The 21,782-nt window shown below is 38.0% G+C and overlaps 1 protein-coding gene across 5 annotated transcripts in view; it reads right to left on the reverse strand.

Moving 5' to 3' along the window:
* Nucleotides 1-6: 6 nt before the first annotated feature.
* LOC103463217 (keratin, type I cytoskeletal 18) overlaps nt 7-21,782 on the reverse strand; it is a 26,032-nt gene continuing 4,256 nt past the window's right edge. Inside the window, exons 2-8 of one of the 5 annotated variants that reach the window (XM_081607707.1) lie at nt 17,876-18,011; nt 13,051-13,188; nt 12,614-12,844; nt 7,842-7,924; nt 6,929-7,082; nt 5,523-5,795; nt 7-793 (exon numbers count right to left, since the gene is read on the reverse strand). In XM_081607707.1, the coding sequence (XP_081463833.1) occupies nt 659-793; nt 5,523-5,795; nt 6,929-7,082; nt 7,842-7,924; nt 12,614-12,829 (861 nt within the window). In that variant the 5' untranslated portion in view covers nt 12,830-12,844; nt 13,051-13,188; nt 17,876-18,011 and the 3' untranslated portion in view covers nt 7-658. The other 4 variants (XM_081607712.1, XM_081607700.1, XM_081607702.1 and 1 more) reach the window with 4 other exon arrangements.

Below are 21,782 nucleotides of genomic sequence, written 5' to 3' on the forward strand. Positions count from 1 at the left end.
AAAGAGTCTTGGTAGATAGCCCTACAGAATGGCTATGTTAAAGATTCCAATTTCCATCTATAAGAACAACTGCTGATGTCAAAAATTATCCTCAGTTTAATGAATATTAGCACAACGATGAGCCTGAAGAGAGAGAGAGAAAAATAAATAAATAAAATTATCTGACTCGCTTAATATCTTTTTCTTTAAATTTCAGTTTTTGGATCACTTGACACCACATAACATTTGTTTTTGCTGTGTAACTTTAACAGAGGATCATTAATTTCTTGGCTCTTTGAATCCTTGTGTGCAAACAAATGCAGGATGCGCATAGCTAAATGTGTAACTATTGTCTGCCTCATGCATTAAATTTCTCTAGACTACTTTTAATACTATTTTAGAACAGCCATCTTTTTGTATTTTTTGTAACCTAGATCCATGCAGAAAAAAATCTGTGGGGGGGAAAAAAAAAGAAAAAGATTAATGTAAAAAAGTTGTATGTGTTGAGAAAACAATTAGAAAAGAAAAGTTTTCAAAGTTAATTGACTGGAAAATGCAAAGACGATTGTATTCTTTGACCTGTCAGAGTGATGTTTGTCTTTTTTTCCAACAAAAGTGACATCTAACATTTTTCATGTCTTATCAGCGCACTGGCTGGGTGTGGTGATGAGTGATGAACTTATCTCACCAAGGCATGCAGGGTTTCAATCTCCACCTGCAAGGAGCGCCACTGCTTCCTGGCCTCAGCCAGCTCAGCCCGGGCCTCCTTCAGCGCAGCTCCTCCAAGGCTCACCTGCGCCCATGCTGCCTCTTCCTATATGATGGACAAAGGGTCATATTGTACAGTTGGCAAAAACAAATGCAACGTACACACACAGTCTCATCGCTGAGGTGGTTTTATATCACAATCAGGGTCCAAACTGTACTAAATTCTTGAGGTTAGTGTGACAATGCTTACACTAAAGAGGAAAAGCCTGTTTTTCTTTTGATGCCACACCTTGTAGGTAAGTGTTTTTTTTTTGTTTTTTTTTTTACCCCTGCTAGCATTCAGCCAAGGGTTGAAGAGGAGACGGGTGGCGACGTTGGCAGTGTGGATTTCAGGTTTGGGCAAACAAGACAGCAGAGCAGACACCCAGGCCTGCACCGTGCACAGCTGCACCGTGCCGACACGCCGTACAGCTGTTAGGCATTCCTCACCAGAGCCTTTAAACCCGTTGAAGCTGCTTGTTGTTATTCAAATATTTTCACAACAACAAAAAACCCCCAGAAACATAAAAGAATTTGAAGTTATGTAAGGCATTTTGTGTTTAATTTCTTCCTCCACCTACGCTTACTACCTGTCTCAACACACAAAACGGTTTTTGAGTCACAGGACAGGCAGGTTTCAGCCAAGTTTTCCCATCATCAGCAGGTAGTTACTGATAACACCGGATCCCTCGTCAGATGAGGACAGGGAGGGGTTTTATTTTCCGGCTGGCTCAACACGTAAACGATACGGATCCTTCACTTCAACAACTCAACTATTTCTGCAGTGACATTTTTATGATGACATACAAATGAAAAAAAAAAAAGAAAATCGTGAAATCTAAAACCAGTAATTAGTACCTATCATTGTTACAGATGGACTAATTTGTCTTGCTAAAAGTATCACCAAAATGATTTTTAAAGTGCTTATTCCTATACTTTCAGCTCATTGTAGTACCATGCAAGCATATGCACAGCCCATGAACTTCTCACATCTCATTTTTTTGGTATGTTAAATGATTAGTCAATGCAAGAATCTGTGCTGTTGTTCTAACTCCCTTTTACTTTGATTCTCCCAAATAAAACAAAGCACATTACCCAAATAACCTCCCAACTTCTTTAAAAAGTTACCTTTTTAATAAATACTGTCAGGATGTATGCAATTTAACCTCATAAATGCAGCTGTTTTGTGATGGCCTCAGAGGTTTGTTAGATATCATTGGTGACCAATCAGTATCATGAAGATCGGGGGGAAAAAAGCTGGGTAGAAGTTCAAACCAGAGTTAGAGTATAAAACAATATCCTGAGCTTTGTACACACCATCTTGTGAAAATATAAAGGAAATGGAAGAACTACACCTCTACCAAGGTCTCCTAAGGAACTGCAAAGATCCTTGGTTCAGGTGATAGAATATGATGACAAAACAACTAATGCAATTATCACAAATTTAGGCCTTATAGCAGAAGAACGTCATTGTTGAAGAACGCCACAAGAAGTTCCCTCTGCAGTTTGACACAAGCCATGCTGGGGAGAACAAATATATGGATAACGTGAAAGTCTACCATCTAATTGCAGCTAAAGGTGATGTTTTGATTATATGCAAATGCATGCCACACTTGAAAATGCTTAAAATACATCACCACTTCTTCTGGTTTCCTACATAAATTCCCAGCCAGACACAGTAAATTTGTGGTTGTATTCAAGGTGGATTCCTACTTTGGAAATCCAAAGTATTTAACTTTCTGATTTAGAGTAGATAACATCTCTATCCCTTTTGTCATCACATTCAGTTGTGAGTTTATGCTTCTGTGTGAATAACAACAGAGAAAGCCATTGTAGAGAAGCTTGAAAACGTGGCACTCGCCCATGAACCAGGCTGCCTTGCTTCACAGCGTCTTAACATAAGTGTCAAGTTTTATTGCGTGAGATGCCTTGTCTGTGAATTTGTTTTGAAACGCGTCTTAGTTGTCCACAGTTCACTGAGCACAAATCAGCAGTTCTTTCTGACTCATTGCCAATTAGGTGTGGAGAAGTTAAACGTGACAGTCCAGCCAAGTTAGAGGTTGCACACACACAAAAAGGATAGAGAACTTCACTTAAATGCATCTTCTAGAATTTAATCAGAAGTCTATTTAAAAATATTGGACTTTATTACATTCAGCGTTCCTTCGGTGAGTTCCTTCGTCATGTTGGACTTGGCAAAAAGGCTTTCTCCTTTTCTGGTCCCTCCACCTGGAACAGGCTTCAGCAGGACCTGAAACTCTCCAGACTGGCCACTCTTGGGGAGTTCAAACTTTTAATAAAAGGATTTAAAAATTTGTTGGTAGGCACTTGCATTTGTTATCAGTGAAAATCCTTCTGTTGACAATGCATGGCATCGATTCTCAGAGGTGTTAAGATTTTCCTGTATAAATACGTATAGTAGAGCCAAATAGCTAAAAGTCTTAAACATTTAAAATCTAATAAATTAGAACCTAATGTCAAATTCAAACATACTATTCTGAAATATAAAAAAAAAAAGATTCTTTGAAGTAATATCCCCAACATGGGACATGCACTTATATGGATGATGACTCAACATTTGCATCTGCCCTGTCTGGCAATTTGTCACAGTGATTAGAAAATAAATGGTTATACTGACAGATAGAGATGTTTCTAACAGGTAGGTTGAATGGATGTTCAACTTCTTATTGTCATTACAAAGAAACATTAAATAAGAGGTTTGCTACAAACGTCCTCACAGATGGGTTTTGTGAAAGTCAACAGATGAAGATTTCTTTTCATCGGTTTTTTGTGTTGGAAACATCTTTTGACATGAGATTATATCTCAATTGGAAACTTGGCTTTAAGAGAAGGAACAACCCAATGCTGAGGGAAACAGAACTTCCTGCCAGAAGATAAGTTGCAGAGTCAGCAGATCGACCACCAAGGATCGTCATGTTGGACTTTATCATGTTTCAACAGTTGAGTTTGTTGTGTTTAAAATTGTCTTTGGTTTTTTATTTGTAGCTTCATGTTTTATATTGGTTAGCCTGGACCTCTCTTTTCAGTGTTCTCTTTACTTCCTGTTTTCTCACTGTGTCTGAGTTTCCCAGCCTTTCTTATTAACTATTTGTATTTTTTCTGTAGTACTTATTAGTTTCTGGTTGATGCTTAGTTCCCTTTCTGCTATTTATCCTGTTTAATTCTATTTGTCTATGATTACGTTCTGCCCCCAATCTGCTCAGTAGTGTCAGGGGTCGTAAAACCTACTGATATTAGGACAGATTACAAATGTCATTTCTCCTCAGTATAAATTCTTCTTTGGTTCTTTAGTCACTGCTGGTTCATCTGCTCAGTCCTGCTCCACATAATTCTGCACTTCATCGCGTTCCCTCTATGTAGTTTTCTGTTTTACATGTCCTCTGCTGCAGTGAAACCACTGCTGTCCTGCCTGTCTACTATATTTTAGCTTCCTTTCCAGCCAGCATTTCTTATGCATCAGCTTGAAGTGATCTGTAAGGGCCAAACAACATGTTGTTAAACTACCTGCAGATGGAGTTCTTAGACTAATGCTGTCACAGCCACATCACTGTTGTGTAATTTTATCCTTATGACTGAAATGAGAACCGATTATATGGATAAAAGTGAGACGGAGACAAATACTTGCCAATACAACGTAGTAGTATAAATTATAGTATAAAGTAATTTACGATCCTGGTGACACATTGGTTTGTAAATCAGAGAATCAGAATCATAATTTTATTGTCATTGTGCAGAAATATGGAAGACATGACAGCCGTGGGAAACAGGGCAACACTGCTGGTCAGAACATTGCAACATCAATGTAATGCTGCTAGATTTTTATGTTATTTTCATTTTTTTGTCGTACTCTTGTCACATGTGGTCACTCACCAATGTGGCGAATTTACTGGGTTCATAACAAAAAGATTTTAATTTCATGGTGATTTGATGTCCCCACTTTATTCTTCCAACTTAATCTTCCTCACTGGATAAATCACCATATAAATGTTTATTTTATGAATTAAAATTCTAGCTACAACCATAGCTGTAGCTTTGGTTGTTCTTTTCTTGGCTGCTTATCTTCAACTTTTTTGTCTTACAATCTTTTAAAAATATTTTTTAGCTTAAATTCTAAGCAAAACTAAAATGGAAAGTTTTAAAAACTGTGATTTTGATCACACTGTTTTTTTCCTCAAGATGTCTCAGATTAGCAGAAAACAACACAAACCAGAGAACTGAATATACACATCTAAAACATGTGGATTTATCCTATTAAAAAAAGGAATTGCATAACCTCTGCTTACGGGATTAGTCGAATAATCATTCCAGACTCAGCTTTATCTAGCAATACTGAAAAAATATTAGGAGAGATTAGGAATGGCTTTTCCTGTAGTTTGAGACATATATATATATATATATATATATATATATATATATATATATATATATATATATATATATATATATATATATATTTAATGAAGATCAGGGGTTATTTACCTCACAAGCTGACCACTAAGGACTATACTTCTTTAAGCAGCATTTAATAAGAAAAGTGAGGAGACAAACCATTAAATTCGTACACAGACCCACAAGAAGTAAAGAACAAACACTGATGATACAGAAAGAAAGACAGAGAACAGCAGCTTTTAAACTGCAAGCCTTTCATCACAGATATCCCACTATCTTCCTGGGCTGATATTTGTCTTAAGGGTGTGCCATGCTGGATTACAGCCAGAAACCATGAAGGGAAAGTAAAAAAAAAAATGGGTGAGGACGTGGAAGTGAATGCCTACCTCAGCAACAGCTCCTCTGTGTGTTCTGGAAGCTGCTGCTGCTCCGGATCCAGACTGGCTAGGCCCCACCAAGCCGGCAGCTGGGTCTGAGGCTGTTCCCAGGACACGGTGTCTCTCAGCCGGGCCGGCAGGTCTGCTCTGGTCGCACTGCGCTCTGATTTGGTCGAAGAGCTGGGTGAGCTCCATCGCTTTGCCATCCTCCTCCTCCCTTCCTGCTGCTGCTAACAGAGCATCACAGGAGCCGGCCTGCTGCAGCTGCAGAGCCTGGGCTGCCTGGACACAGCCAACCACAGGGAGCCGAAAAGGGAGGGAGGGAGGAGGAAAGGAGATGATGCAAACAGAGTGGAGGGTGTCAAGGAGAAAAAAAACACAAATATTAAAAGTAATATGGGAGTGACAAGGGGAACATAGGAAAAAAAACAAACAAAAATGTGAAAAAGATATTGGGCGTATGAGTTGAGTAGAAAGCAGATAGAGCATGCAATGCAGAGGTAAAGAACTAATAGAGAAAGTCAAGGAGAGACAGGCAGATCAGAAGATGCTGTGAACTGTTAAACTCAAAGCAACACACACACACACACCCAATAATTATGTTGAGGTTGGAACAGGTCACTCATAGCTCTCCTGTCACGGTTGTAGGTAATAATTACATGAGGCATCTCAAATTAAAATGCCTTTAATCATTTTAATGCTGCCTAATGAGGGTCATGTAGGGACCACAAGTATTTTCCAACAGGAGTCATAATTTTACAATAACATTTGTTATGTTAGTTTTCTACCAGATTAGCAAATGTAAGGTTAAAACTGTTAATGTGCTTCAGTAACATGCTAACTCTTGCTATTCTCCCTATAATACAGACAGGAATGTTATCATAAATTTTCTTTCACATTATTTGATTATGCTATTTGATACACAATATGGGATAAATTACTAATATTTCAAGGTAAATCCACAATTGAAAAAGACATTCCAATGAGGCTTTTTTGTCAGAGTAAATAGTAACTTTTGAAAATAGCAATAATATACTTGTCATTAAGTCCACATTTCTGAATTCAACCTGGATTTGAATGAACAAAAACCCAAATGTTTCTGCAATAAATGAGTAGAGAAAGGTGAAGTGAAGTGGCTAACACATCCTGTAGCTGCTCAAGTTCAAGCCAACATAACTACAGAAACCTCAGGCTTAGGTTCTGTGTTTGTATGCCTCATCTAGAGGGTGGAAAAGAAAACTTGGAAGCAAATAAAGCTAATCGTGTATTAACAGTGGAGAAAATATGCTGTCTCTCTCACAGCTGAGCTGTACCTACAATGATAATGACAGATCTCTCCATTCTTTGTAAGTAAGGAAACAACAATGTATCAAATACTTATTTCCCCAAAGGTATAGCAGAGGGGAAACACAGACCATAAACTCCTGGTCCATCTGCTGCAGCTGTGTCATGGAGCGGTGGCACTCGGCTTGCAGTGCCTTGCTGCTTTCGTCTGCCTCTCGCTTTGCCTCCCGCAGCAGGGACACTTGCTGCTCAAGGCGTCTGGTGGTCCTCTCCTCTGTCTCACACCTAAAACCGGGCAGTGTATGCACATTTAAGTTAAGTTCATGACTGAAATTTATAACATAAATTACCTTGAAGTAAATTCTAAAAGCTGTTGTTAAAGTTTTCCACCGATTGCAACACAGCTGAACTGAGAACAATTTTCATTCATGAAAATGGCAAGATATAAAACAATAAACGTTCAAATGACACAAAAGTTGAAAAGTCTTAAAGGCGTCATTATCAGAATGTAGAGTCTCTCTGACACGTTCAGCTGGTCAGGAGACACATCAGGTGGAGCTATAAAAAGAACAAGGAGCTGCTTCTGTTCTTCATGGGTTAAAAGCTGACAGCAGAGGGAGTTGGCAGGGAGCTCGGTGTCGCTCCGCATCAATACATAAGTGAAAATGCTGAAGCGGCACAAAGCCTTGCCTGGATTTGCATACTGGCCGGTTCACAGAAGCAGGAACTGACCTCAGTAACAGGCTGGAAGTCAGGATGTAAACAAAGAGTAATGCATACATTCCCGTATGGAGTGAGACCATTCCATACGCTTGTAATAATTATCCCATAAAGGCTCCTCATATTTATAAATATTACCATGTATTTTAAAGAAAACAATCCTTAGCTAGCCTCTTTGATATTGAGTCGTTTAGCAGGATAAATAGATCGTTTTAGGTCCGATCTATTACATATCAACTCAAAATCATCTATTTAGTTTTAGTACTGACTAGAAAAAGTGGAGCATCAGAACATTCAGGAAAACAAAAGTGAAGCACAGCTGACCTGGCTTGGATAGCAGCAGCTTTGGACCTCATGTTGTCAGACTGTAATGCCAACTGGGCGTTCTCCATGAGGAGATCACAAATCTGACAGAAACACATGAACAAAAACACATTCAGGTCATGACACAGGTGAAAAAAAAAATCTAATACGTAAAAGTAAAATAACAAGAACATGTTGATTTGCACTTTGCTTTCCTTCTCAAATCAATCAGAAGAGTGGCAATGATAAATAACTAATCTTAGTTGACATCCATCCATCCATCCATCCATCCATCCATCCATCCATCCATCCATCCATCCATCCATCCATCCATCCATCCATCCATCCATCCATCCATCCATCCATCCATCCATCCATCCATCCATCCATCCATCCATCCATCCATCCATCCATCCATCCATCCACTCCTTTTCATTCCAAATTTGCGTAATATTCTGCAAAAGTTTGCAAACCGGAATGTAAAGTTTGCAAACGGTGAGTTTTTTCTTCATCAGTCTTTCTTGCATGGACTTTGTTTGACACAGCTCAAAGCAGAGGAGTCATTTTAGCAAGATATAAGACAGTAAGAAACATCTCACACAAAACATATTAGTGTACAGCATGATGTCAGCAGCAGATCAAAGTATTTTAAAAGTATTTGTTGGAGTGTAGAGTTATGAAACGTAGCTCCCCGACCTGTTGAACTGCTGTGTGTGTTTTTTGTGACTGGCACCCATACAGTTCACAAGCATGAAAGGATTTTAATAAAGTCATCACTTATTTCCATGTATTGCAAAGTGTAATATAGGCCTGCTAGGCTGCAAGACAAGAGTCAAACAACATTAGCAATATTTTAAAATAAAAAGCACAGATCATTAAAAAAAATCAATCCCTGTGTGAAGAATATTCAATATAGTTACACTATACAACTCTGAGTTTAACTATATTGTGGCATTCCTGCTTGTGCAACACTAAAGTGGCAAAAACATTACATTTCCCTTCCTGTTTTTAGGTTCCATAAATTTAAATCTGTCTTTTAAAGAATGTCTGTTCAGTGAATTAAAAACCAGTTCAGGCAAATATTTTAGATTTCGAACAAAGGAATATAGACTGTCTCACTAAAAACTTTTATTTTACTGCTGGTAGGAAGATGTAAAGCAGATGTCAATTTTACAGTTGTTAGTAAAGGAACAACACTTTTTTTTTTTAAACTTAAGATAACAACGGGACCTTATGATGCTTCAAAGCACATATGCCAGATGAAAATATCAAAAACAATTTTCTTGAAGTGCTGTTTTGAAGCACAAAACAAAAACTCTCATGTGCCAGTGAAGAATACAAGAGGAAATAGTTCTCTGTATTGTTTGGCACATACATCAAATATATTTCACACCCTCATTTCTCTTTAGTTTCTCACACATACAACTCTTAGAGAGAAACACACCCACACTGAAGGAGAGAGAGCCAATGATAGCATGGAATAGTCCCAGACTTTACTATAAACATGAGGTTCCAATTATTATAAGGGTATTACTAGACCCTCTGAGAGGTGAGGGAGCACTTGTAGGGCGACTACTCATCTTCAAGTATGTGCCCAAACGAAAACCAAAATATTAATCCCATGCTGACATATAAGTACTACAGACAAACCGATAAAGAAACAGCATTGTTGAGATGACTGGTGTCATGGAAACATGTGCTACACTTTATATTATGGAGAATTTAAACAGAAAAAAGGAAGACATCAAACATCTGTCAAGTCCTTGACGCTTACTGAGAAGTGTAAAAGAGCAAGTAAAAAGAAAGAAGACGCCATAAACCTCAGTCTTGTGACATTGCAGCGCCGATCATACAAGTTAGTTAATGTTCCACAGAACAAGACATTCCTCAAAGTGAGAATCATTCCCATAGTATTAATGTTGAGTGACATTAGCCAGGTTTTCTGGCTCCAGTCCAGCCAAAATGACACAGACGAGTATTTGTGATTCTCTGCAGCAAGTTGATTTAATGGGGTTCTATGTCTGACCTGGAGATTGGAGAGTGCTGAGCATGCCAAGTTGCATATACTGTCGAGAAAAGTCGAGATCATCCCACTTCCCCATGCTGGAGATTTTAGTTTAATAGTAACAATCAATAAAGTTACCTTTAAAATTGATTACACAGGTGACATCAAGATCCAACAGTAGGCTCAGATGGTAAAAAATAATAATCTGGTTGTTATTGTGTCCTGCAAACTTTGCTTTAATTCTACTTTTTTCTATTTAATCATAAAAAATCCTAGTCAGGTAGAAAGAGAGTCATGAAAGATGAAGTTTCCAGCCTGCATATGTATAAAAATAGTTCAGACTATTCCTTATTTCAAAGCAGTAAAGGTTTAAAGAATAAAATTTAAACATTTTGAGTAATTGGATAAAACCCAGAGTAAAATCCTTAAATTAATAATAATAACTTATAATTAAGCCAATGATAAATATTGGTTTAACCAATGGTTGATGTTGGTTTGATTATAAGAATACTTACACTTACTCTTACACTTGCGGAAGTACTTACAGTTGAAACAAGTAACTGTAACTTGGTATCAAATAATTAGAATAATGGATTATTCTAGGTTTCTTTTCAGAAATGTCTGTAATAACTCACATTATGATTATCATAAGAGTAACTAATAAGTTATGGTTATTATAATATTATAAATGACTGCTAAATCAGAGAAACTAAAAGGTTATAAATGTGATTTGGCATTGAACTGGAAATGGTGTAAAATGTTGTAACTGTAATTAAAGGTCACTGATGTTGTGTTGGAGGTAGATGGTAGGTGAAAGGTCAGGGGGAAAGAATAACTGATGGGAGGGCAGAGATGACCAAGGCCTTATTGCTGAACTTAAACTTTCCAAAGAAAAAGTTGGGCAGGCAACAGACGTAGGAGGACTGTTGAGCAACTCGGGGTCATTAGAACAGACATCAGGTCATAATGTCTCCAAGACGGTGATGGATATGAGATCATCTGTCCAAGCAGTCAGCCAATGAGACAGGCACAGCAACAGTGCTAGCCAATGCAAACAAACCAAAAGGGTGGATAAACCCTTTAAAAGGTGGGTGCAAAAGAGGAATCTTTGGTTGGATCCTTCAGGCAGCTTCGAGCCAAGATCGAGATGGACAAAGAACTCTGCAGCTGGAAGAAGAGCCGGGGCCACAGAGCCAAAGACTGTTCTGCGCATGGGGACCAACCCATCAGCCCCGCAACATGTGGCTTCAAATCGCACTTCTCTCAACAGCTGGGTTTAGACCCCAAAGACAAAGACCAAGGCAAAGATGAAGATAAGGACAAAGGCAAAGAACAAAGGCAAAGAGGAAGAACTGGTGTGTTCCTTCCATGAGACCAGCTCGTCTACATCTCAATGGATCAGAAAGATTGTGAGACGAGGGGAAGGAAGCTTCAGAGCTGCAAGACAAGAAGCTGAAGACCGATACGCACAAGAGGAAGTCACCCTAAAACTCGAGACCTGCCGCTCTAAGTCAGTACTCTTCCTGCCAGCACCCAAGTCCTGTGTGAGCTCACCATCGAAGCAGAGACGAAAGCTCATCAGACCTGCAGGAAAAGATAGACTAGATGATTAATTTTACTTATTTGATTATTTCTGCTACTGAATTAAGCTTATATTGACCCTTGCAAAATTGCCTTACTAATAAAATAATTAGCATTAAAAAAATCTAAAAGATGTTATGGACATTCAATTAATGAGTCACCTTAAAGTTCTTTGATGGTCATAAAATAGCTATGAAGTTTGATTCTGGAGAGGAAAAAGTGGGAAATGTTTTATAGGTTGCTTAAAGCCCAAAACTAAAACAACACCCTTGGGACTTGCCCGAGTCACTAAAACCAACCTGGTTCAGTAACAAGTGCAAGTTGTAATAAAGAGAAAGTGCGACCGTTAACAGGTGCTTTGTGAAACTAGTTGGTTGCAGGCTTCTCAATCTGGCTAATTCACAGGGTGAAAAAGAGTGGCACATCTGGATGGAGGTCGTCAGAAACCAGGCTAGTCTTTCTCGACACCAGCTTAATCAGAGTTTACTTCAGTTCTGGGCAGGGTAAATCCCGGCAGATTTAGGAAACTCAATTCACCCGTTAGATGGAGAGCTGGTAGCACATCTCCATCCTCTCAGAAGGGGAAGTAGAGAGAGAGAAGGGGGGAGTGTTGCACAATAACAATACTTACAATTTTCAGCAAACAGCAAACAAAGATGCAACAGGAATAAAAAGCCAAGGAAATCTGAATTGGTTTCAGAGAAAGTATATAAACCTGCTGGCTGTCCCAGTGAATCACATGTCTTGAATCCAACTGAATGGATGTGAGTAGTTTCTCCATAGGCGATGCCCCGTTGTCAAAAATAAGTATTTCTATCTGACATGGAATACATAATGACCTAATGTGAGCTGATTTCTTTATATGCATTAACTTGTCAAGTTTTTACTGACAATGAGTGTGAATTTAATCGTGATTTAATATCTCTATAAAAAAAATTTATATGTACTGTATGAAGTAGCTAAGTTGTTGTCATTAAGTTATTCAAACCAGAATCTTAACATTCCTGCATGGGAAGCAGTCATTAAATTGAAACAAGACAAAAATCCACAGTCACTGGTGCTTAATCTTTCATGCACATTCAATTTAAAACGACGTAATTGGGACAAATCTTAACATTACCACTTAAAAGTCTGAAAATCAACATCTCATGGAATCAGTTCTTCAGTTTTTGTTATTATTTATTAGTCAATGATTTCTAATAATCACCTGTGAACGCAGGTACCTGACGGTTTGCTCCTGCTTGGACCAGTTCTGGCTGCGAGAGGCATTCTTGAAGCTCCACTCGGCTATCTGAGCCTCCAGCTGGTGGTTGGCCTCCTGCAGCCTGTTAACCTGCTCCATGAAACTCTTCAGTCGAGTGTTCAGGTCCCACATGGTGTGGCTGGAGTCCTGCAGCAGGTCCATGGAGTCCTGGGAGAGCATTCATCCAAATGTTTCCTATCCCACAAGCAGCAGAAAATGTCCCAGAGTAAAAATGCAGCACCTGTGACGGCTAAAAGTACTGAGCCTGCACACAGCTGGGAGAGCCACATTCACGGTAATATAAGGGTTTACAACTTTCACAGCAAACACTCTGCCTCCCACCTGAAACCACATGATGACAAAAGTGTTTACAAGGTAAATGTTTACCCACTGATACTCACCTGAAGTGACGTGGCACTCTATGAGAGAGTTGTTATGTCCTCCTGGTCACGCCACGCCAATCCAACACATCTGCCTTATTCCTCTGCGGAGAGCTGGTTGACTTCCCCACTGTGTCCCCGCTCATTGGCAGCCAAACTCTGACACAGAGAAGAGTGGCGGCTGTTTAGTATCACAGCATATATGCATCAATGTGTAGAGTTCAGGATCAGCCAGGACAGGGACGTTTCCTCCCTGCCCCATCTCCCCCGCCAGGCAGAATGTGGGACGAAGGAGAGTCATGGGGTAAGTCCTGGATGTAGCGCTTACCTCACCAACACTCTGGGGGCTTTTGTGCTCCCTGATCCAGGATTACTGAGCTGCTTTCAAACAGGCAGCAGCACAAGCTACAAAGAGAATGTTCAGGGAAACACAGTGACAGGACTGGCGTGGATTTTAGTTGTTCCGTAATAACAGGTTGAACACACCATAACTAACACAAGTCTGTTCCACAGAACCTCTGATTTGACTCACCTCTTGCTTAAGATCTGTAAAGGCTAGTTTGGTAAAATTAAAGCGTCTCTGCCAGACTGTCTGGGTCAAAGGTTGATTCTTTAAATAGTATGATGTGATTCAAATGTTGCTAAAGGAAAGGCCTTTCCATTTACAGCAGCCACGCTGTATTTGCTCTTTAAAATTTACATGTGTTTCCATATCTTCCTCAAACAGCCAGCAGGCTAAGGTACCCTGCTAAGTATCATCACAGCCATCGAATAATAAAACCAGAATATGTTCTGAGACAGATGTTTGGTCTGACCAGAGGTCTGTTCCACCAAAGCTCTCAGTATGTAAACAAAAGGGGTCAAAGGGTATTATGTAAGAAAGACCGTGAACTTAAACGAATGAATTGCTTTTGTATGTTGGTTTGGCAAATCTCAAAACAGCATCATTTAACAAACTACAACCAGATATAAATGTCAGCTTGATTGATTTCTATACAAGAAAAATATATTTGTATTTTAATGTTACTTATACAACGTTCGTCACCACAAAATAATTAAATTCATGGCATCACGCTGCAAAACTAATATTTGTTTCTTACGTAAATGTTTAGTTTATCTTTGTTATTTTGCTGATCTAACAAGTTGACCTAAGACAAATGTAACGCTTTAAAATTAGTCACTTGTCAGTATTAAAAATATAACTGCTGAAAGTTACATGAATCATTCTTACAGCTTTGTGAATAATCACAGCATGTCCAGGGTGTAGTAGCCTAAAAAGCAACATTGCATCATTAGATTAACAGTCTATTGAAATTAATGTACGAACATGCTTTAAAGCGTCATGTTTAATGACACTGTGGCTTTACTAAAAGAGCATAAACACCTGAAGTTGTAAAAACACAAAGGTCACTTAAAACCACTGATAATAGAGAGTTTAAGTCAGTGTTTCTCAACCTTTTTTGGGCCAGCGCCCCCCAGCCTTTATCCAGGTCCCTCACCGCCCCCCACCAAAGAATTTGCAGGCTCCTTTGCACTGACTATTATTTTATCATTAATATTACTATCACTATTGTAGATGTTTTGATTTTTATGCTTGCTTCTGTATTTATCATCAAAACTAATTTCCCAGAAAACAAAACAGCCATGTGAATAAAAATTATTTTCACAGGCATCTACGAAAAATGCAATGAACATTCAAGTTAAAATTTGTAGGCCTAGCAGCAGCCAATCAGAGTGGAAAAAATATTCTATTTTGTGTCATTTTCTAGTTGTTAAATATTCCACAAAATGACCAAATAAAAGATGTATAACATGCCAGTTCAAACTTTGATCTATTTGCAAAATAACTTAGCTCTGCAACATTAAAACATGGATAGAACTGTAACTACATTAATCATAACTCTTCTTCTCTTCAGTGTTTGTCAGTTTCTGGTGGTGCAGCTCTGTGCTGCCTTCAGGAGAATGGGACATCAGAGTATCATCCATAAAACTTCACCCGCATGGCATTTATTGTGCAAACCAGAGCTTTCAGTGGAAAAACAAAAAGTTCCAGATCCTTTTAATGCCATACAAATATGAGACAGAAACATGGATTATATCTTTATATAGACCTGTCTATTGATTTATAGATTAATAGTTTTACTGTACAGAAATTACAAAGAACAAATTTGGTTCTTAATCAAATCCTAATGAGTCAAATTGAAAGTGTCATGGAGTCATCAGCCCCATGACATTAACACAGACATAAAAAATAAAATTTAAGAAATACATATATCAAATCTAATTAAAAACATAAATAAGTGATCAGTTATTTACTGTTATGTTCTGCAAGATATATTTATTCTTAGTACTAGATGTGGTCTCAACAAACCCATGGCACTTCAACAATATTATTTTACCTTTTATCTGGAAATAGTGTCTGTTTATTCTTGCCATACTGATTAAACTTTACCTTTAATAACATAAAGTTACCTAATTTTTAAAGTGCAATCAGTAATACTTTTATAACAAATTTATATCAGTAATGATTTCTTGGTTAATGTCAAGTTGTCATAACAAAGACATTTTGAATAATGTTAACTTTGTATTAAAAGTGTCATAATTTACCGAATGACGCTTTATGACAACAGTCATAAATATTCATGAAGGCTTATTCATGTTCATGACAGGTGTTATGTCATGTTTATGACAGTGTCATGTCAGTCTTATTCACCCCCCCTTCAAAGAAAGTGTTACCGATACATGATTCTTCAATCCAGAGAACACAATACATTGTAACTGCTGGTAATAGTGAAGCTCAGCCGAAAGAAGCTAGCACCTCCACTTGCAAAGGCTGGCTTTAGGGTTGTGGGAAGCAAATAGTTGGACATACCTGAACGCCAAGCTTGGGTAATGAAACCCAACTATGTCCCCTGCAACTCAATCTTAAATAAGTTGAAGCTATTGGATGGTTGGACAGACAAGTCATCCAATACTTTTAGAAATGTAGCATAATTTGTTTACAGTTTATATGACAAAAGCACATCTTTTGTTAAAAAGAAAGTTTAATGCACATTTAAGGTGTTATTTAATCACCTGCAGTGAACAGTGTTTTAAGATGTTGCTTTATAGCAGCGGTCCCCAAACTATGGCCCAGGCGGGCCGCATCCGGCCCGCCTCCACATTTTGTACGGCCCCCTGAACAATACCAGAGAGCATTCAGTTTTTTTTTCATATACCGTATTTATAAGCCGCTTATATGTGGATTTTTCTTCAACCACCAGGGGGCTCTTTAGCAGGAAGTCAAAATTGGAAATAAAAGAAGAAAGCGCCCATTAAAACGGAACTAGGTTTTAATAGGGAATTGAAATTTGAGAATGTTGTTGATCAGTTAAATAGCATTGAGGGGAAAAAGAAGATTTTTCGTTTTTTTTTAAATAATACTAGGATCATTATGAGAATTTGAGGTATAGATATTAGGATCCAGTAGATGGCAGTAGTGCAACAATAATGGACGCAAGCTGCCATTGAAATCTAAAGAAGAAGAAAAAGAAGGCGCCCATTTTCATTTAGCACATGCTAGGACACAAAGGATCAGCACTTTTACTGTTACAGTTACCGTTCGGAAACTACCAAACTTTTTCTACAACTTTTTATTTTTCAACCGTAATAAATGTGATATTCAATTGACCTGTAATGACTAAAATTGTGGGTGTCCTGCCCCCTGTGCTGCTGCATCGCTGTGGAAAACCTGGAGCGGCAGAGATATCTGCGGTTTATATGTGTACGTTACTGTTTTTTTTGTTGTTGTTTTTTTTACTTTGAGGTTGTGGCTTATAGTCCGGTACGGCTCATAGTTCGGAAAATACGGACTATAATCCTTCCTGGATTTTTTTCTGTGAAGAACCCAGAGAGAGTTATTTGATTGTGCTTTCTGGAAAACAATACATTTTTACATTTAGGCACTCCTGCAATTGTCACACCTTTTCTGTTACAAACTGACTTCGGCCCCCAGCAGAGAAGGGAAAAGTTATGTGGCCCTCACAGGAAAACGTTTGGGGACCCCTGCTTTATAGCCGTACACCAGAGTATTTTAAAAACACACTTTCTAGACTGATTATGGAAGACTATACTTTGTGCTTCATGAAAATTTACCTAGAAGTTGTATTTCATGTCCTATAAAAGAAAGTTTCTAGAATCAACTTAATTAAATCATAAAATATCTACAAAATCAGCTGAACAGCAGAGCATGTGAAAGTTTTAGTTTTCAGTTATTGTGGTACCAAAAAGCTTTCAGTTCATCCCAAATAATATTGAGTGTAGAAACATAACATTATGATTGTATATTTTTATAAGAAGAAAGAATGGAATGGAAGACAGATTGGAACTGAACAGAAATTCAGAACCGAACTGAATGGCATCCTTACATTTTTTTTTATCTAAATCTGAATACCTTGCACTGAAATAGTCTGAACTGGTCTGCACAAATTTTTTTAATATGAAATGTATACGCCTGCTTTGACTTCAAAGAGCTGTGTCTGTGAACTTCCAGCTGCTGTGTCTATGCATATTTGACTTCTCCACTGAGTAAATAAGAGGCAGGATGTTTGAGTTATGGATGCAAAGAGCTACAACCACTTTACAAATATTGTCTCCGTCTAGACGTTAATTCATTATGCAAATTTTCTCAGGAGAGTTTAAAACCAGTTAGTTAAGGTCATACTTATCAGTTGTCACATAAGAGAAAGAGTTAGTTCAATGTAATACCAGGCAGACAACCTACTGGGCAGTATTGCGAAGACGTTTCTAAATCATAAAAAAACAGTATGCAAACCAAAACAATCAGGAATCAGGATTGTCTGCTTACTGTCAACACATTCCCACGCCCTCTCAGCAAGGTGGTTTCTCCTTATTGGCAAAGATGACAAGAACATTTGCCGCCTAGTCAAAATCCTCGATGAAACAAAGGCAGCTCGCCGTCAAGCGTCTGGGACTGATGATTTCTGCGCCCATAAAAAGGAACAATGTCACAGATCCTGTTTCTGAAGGTAATGTTGCTTCCTTCTGCGACCCAAGAAATGCCTCCTAATGCATAGCATTCGTGTTTGTTAGTAAGTGACATCCCAAGCTGGTGCTAACTTGCTATTCAAATTTCAGGAGGAGAGGTGGAGGCTGTAGCTGTGGACACTGTGTACAAGAGAGGGAGAGAGAGAAAAGAAACAAGCCAACCTCAGACTATGGGTTTAACATCAAGCACTTTCATGAATCCGACCTCTAGGTAACTCTGCATTCCTCTGTTCCTGTGAAGGGTGGACTCTTAGTTTCCACTTTCTAAACAAAGAGTCCTTTATTTAAGGAATTTAAAGGACAAACATCAAATCCTCTTGAATAAAGCCTCAAGCAATCACAAAACAAACTTCATAACATGTTATTGACCAGACAATATATTATAATGCACACCAATTAAGATCAGGATTGTAGTTTATGTAACCTAAATCCAAACATATTGAGCAGATTATATTACTAGGAATTCTTAACCGGTCTTTGTTGTAAGAGAGATTGTCAGCTTAAGTTAAATAAGCCTCTCTCACGTTGTCAAGTTTATACAAAGCTGGTATTTATCTAACCATTTATCCTGGACTTACTGACCCTAGCTTAACTATACTGTATCATTTAAAACATTTATATGTATATTTTTATTTAGTTTTTAATACAATGAATATAACGAGTCATGTTTTGATCCAATATTATGAAATTTGGTAGACACATAACTTCTCAAAACTTTCAAAATTGTCCCTGGAGCCCTTTGTCCAAACCCAAAAGGAAGTTGGCAATTTGGGATAAAAGCTGCCATTTTGTCTGTTTTACACACATTCCGTCTGAGTGAACTTCTCCACCACTTTTGAATTACAGACTTCAAAATGACTCGACTCAATCTTACGGTGCTGAAGATCAAAAGCTATCAAAAGCTTTTTGCTGCATCAAATCATGTACAAGTGACCAAGCCTCTAATAACGTCCACACACAAGGCCTGAGCTGGATCAAACTGTTTGTGTGTCATTCCAGACCAGCTCTTAACACATTTACATGGTCATTCGGTGGCATCACTTTAGCCCCTCCTACTTAGAACATGAAGTCACATATCTTGTTGATGGATGTCCTCCTTTTACACACTCACACTTACGATTTCCAAGTCGTGTCTGATGACACAGGTGATATTGAATCATACACTGAACAGTGACTGTTGAATAGAGCAGGTGAGCGTGGCAAAGTGGCCAATTCCAGGACCGTTTATTTTGTGTACGGTTGGTTCTAAAACACACATGCATGATCCGATTTGCATCAAACTAAATCTGAAAGATCTTTATCAAACTTTAAACGGACCATTTGGATTACATTGAAATTTGACTCCACTGCGGCCCTTGAAGTTTTTTACAGTTATATCTCACTGATACATCATCAGATCTGCAGCAAATTATTTGTGCATCATCAGGCAGAACTGCTCAACACACTGCTGCTGCAGCAGCAGATTGACGACATCACTTTAGTCCACCCAAAACAGAAAAGAAATCTGCAGGTTTATTTTCTGACATTTAAGAATACTACTTAATAAAGAGATCATTTACATTCATTGAGTTCAGCCCATTGACTAATATTTAAAGTTCACTAATTATGGATTATTTAAACGTCTGTCCTGAATTTCGAAATTAGTAAATTAAAGTCATGCATATAGGAGAAATGTTGACATGTATTCATGGATGAGATTCTTCAAGCATTGCTCTTCAATAAATATTCACACCACAAGGTATATATGTAGCTATCAAAATGTCAACTCTAAAAGTCCAACAGTTTTTAAAGGTTATATAAATGTAAGTTAAAGTTCCGATCTGAGGTGCTTTTTACATTTTTACACTAACATCTTAAAAACAAACCATGTATCTAATTGTAAGTATGTTTGTTAATCACAAATATCTAAATTAAAGTTATCTGCTGACCTGCTTTAATATATCTAGAGTTGCACAGACTGAAATTGTGTTTTATGACCTTTTGACTCAACAACTGCTCTCATGAGCACCATCATGAAATTATTGGGGGAAGAAGATCTGTTTGCAACCACCTCCTGAGACTGAGGCAGGTTACAACAATGTCTGCAAACTGTCTGGAGTTCAGCCCCCATCTTTGTCATCTTTGTTTGCTGTTCATTCTTGCTGTAATGTAATGCAGTGAGTCACAACACAAACAAGCTTAGAGATGCAATCTCATAGGGTATGTTTTTGCATAACAAATATACAGTAAAAATACAGATGGAAAATTAAGTGTCAATTTTCAAAGCAGGTTCACAGAAAGTGTGAAGTTTTTAAGAATTGCATTCAAGAAAAAAAAATCTTATTCTGCTTTGTGAGTAGTTGTACTGTGACTTCACAACTGCTGCAAGCATCTTCTAAAAGAAAACTGCAAAAGACTCAAAGATTCTGTTTACTGTAGCCACACAGAGTCCTAGCAAATACCGTTAGAAAGATTTTGACAAAACATAAACAAAACACGTGGTGAAAATCACAAAAAAAGAGATACAAATGGAAAGAATTAAAAGAACAGAGAGAGGTGATGGCTGTCACCTCTCTCTGTTCTTTCTGTCCCTGAGCATAGCAATAAGTTTACTCTATTTCAGTAGTCTTAACAGTCCCCAGATATCAACCCAATAACTTTTGGTTTTTTCCTTTGGGTTGGTGGAACAGAAGATTTGGATTATGGATGTGCAGACAGTAAATCTCCAGCTAAAATGTGATGTGGTCATGTGAGTATAGACCAAGATCTCTGAGAAATGTTTCTGAAAACCTTGTTGATTCAAAGCCATAAAGCTCTAGAGGCAAAAAGGGGGTCCAGCCTTTTACTAGCAAGGTCTGTATTAAAACTGAAAGCTTTCTATATAGTAATGATTTTAGATTATTCTTAAGTTATATTTGAATATTCTCTGTTCTTGAACCAAGAAGCTGATAAGCGACTTAAGAAATAACAATTTGTCAAATCAGAGCTGTCTTTGTACTTCACTCAACACAATTAGTACTTTTCCTTCAACGTCTCTTTTCACTGATTTGCATGATTCATGAGAGAGGAGTGTTCTTTTCAGCTGCAGCTGTCTTCTTAATGGTTTTGTAACTTTGTTTAATTTTAAGGAAACTTTTGTCCTAAATCAAAGGGTACAAGTGTTATCAGCATAACCTGTAAGACATTTGCTTGTTTCAACATGTTGTTTGGCACGTTGTGAAAGCAAAAAAAAAAACGTTTTACAGGTGAAAAATATAGGGAAGCGTTTGGGGAAAAAAAAAACCCTGAAGGCAAACTGAATGACTAGTTGTCGGGATTTGTTTCCCCTTATCATCCTGACACGGATACAGGTGTCGTTACAAGGCAGGAGTTCTAACAATCGTCTGGAAGAAAATTTGAGTCACCTGGTTCAAGACACTGTTAAGGCAGACAGAACCAGAATGACAACATAGTTATTCTTATTGTACATTTTGTTTCTATCAATCAAACCTGCCGCACCTTCAAATCAAACGCTGGCCATTCAAGGGGAGACAGACAATTATGTGGTGAACTACCTGCCGCGCACCATTCCGCACATTTCAGTTTGTAGAAACAAAGACAACCCACAACTAAAAAAATATTTCAAAACGTTTCTCATGCATGCAGGCAGGTAGTACTCCTGAAAGCCTGAGAACAAAGAGCTTTAAAATCATTACACAACAATGTCAATGTTGCGAAGGCCCTTTCTA

This window comes from Poecilia reticulata, chromosome 1 (genome assembly GCF_904066995.2).
Source record: "Poecilia reticulata chromosome 1, P_reticulata-male-v2, whole genome shotgun sequence".
Taxonomy (NCBI): Eukaryota; Metazoa; Chordata; class Actinopteri; order Cyprinodontiformes; family Poeciliidae; genus Poecilia; species Poecilia reticulata.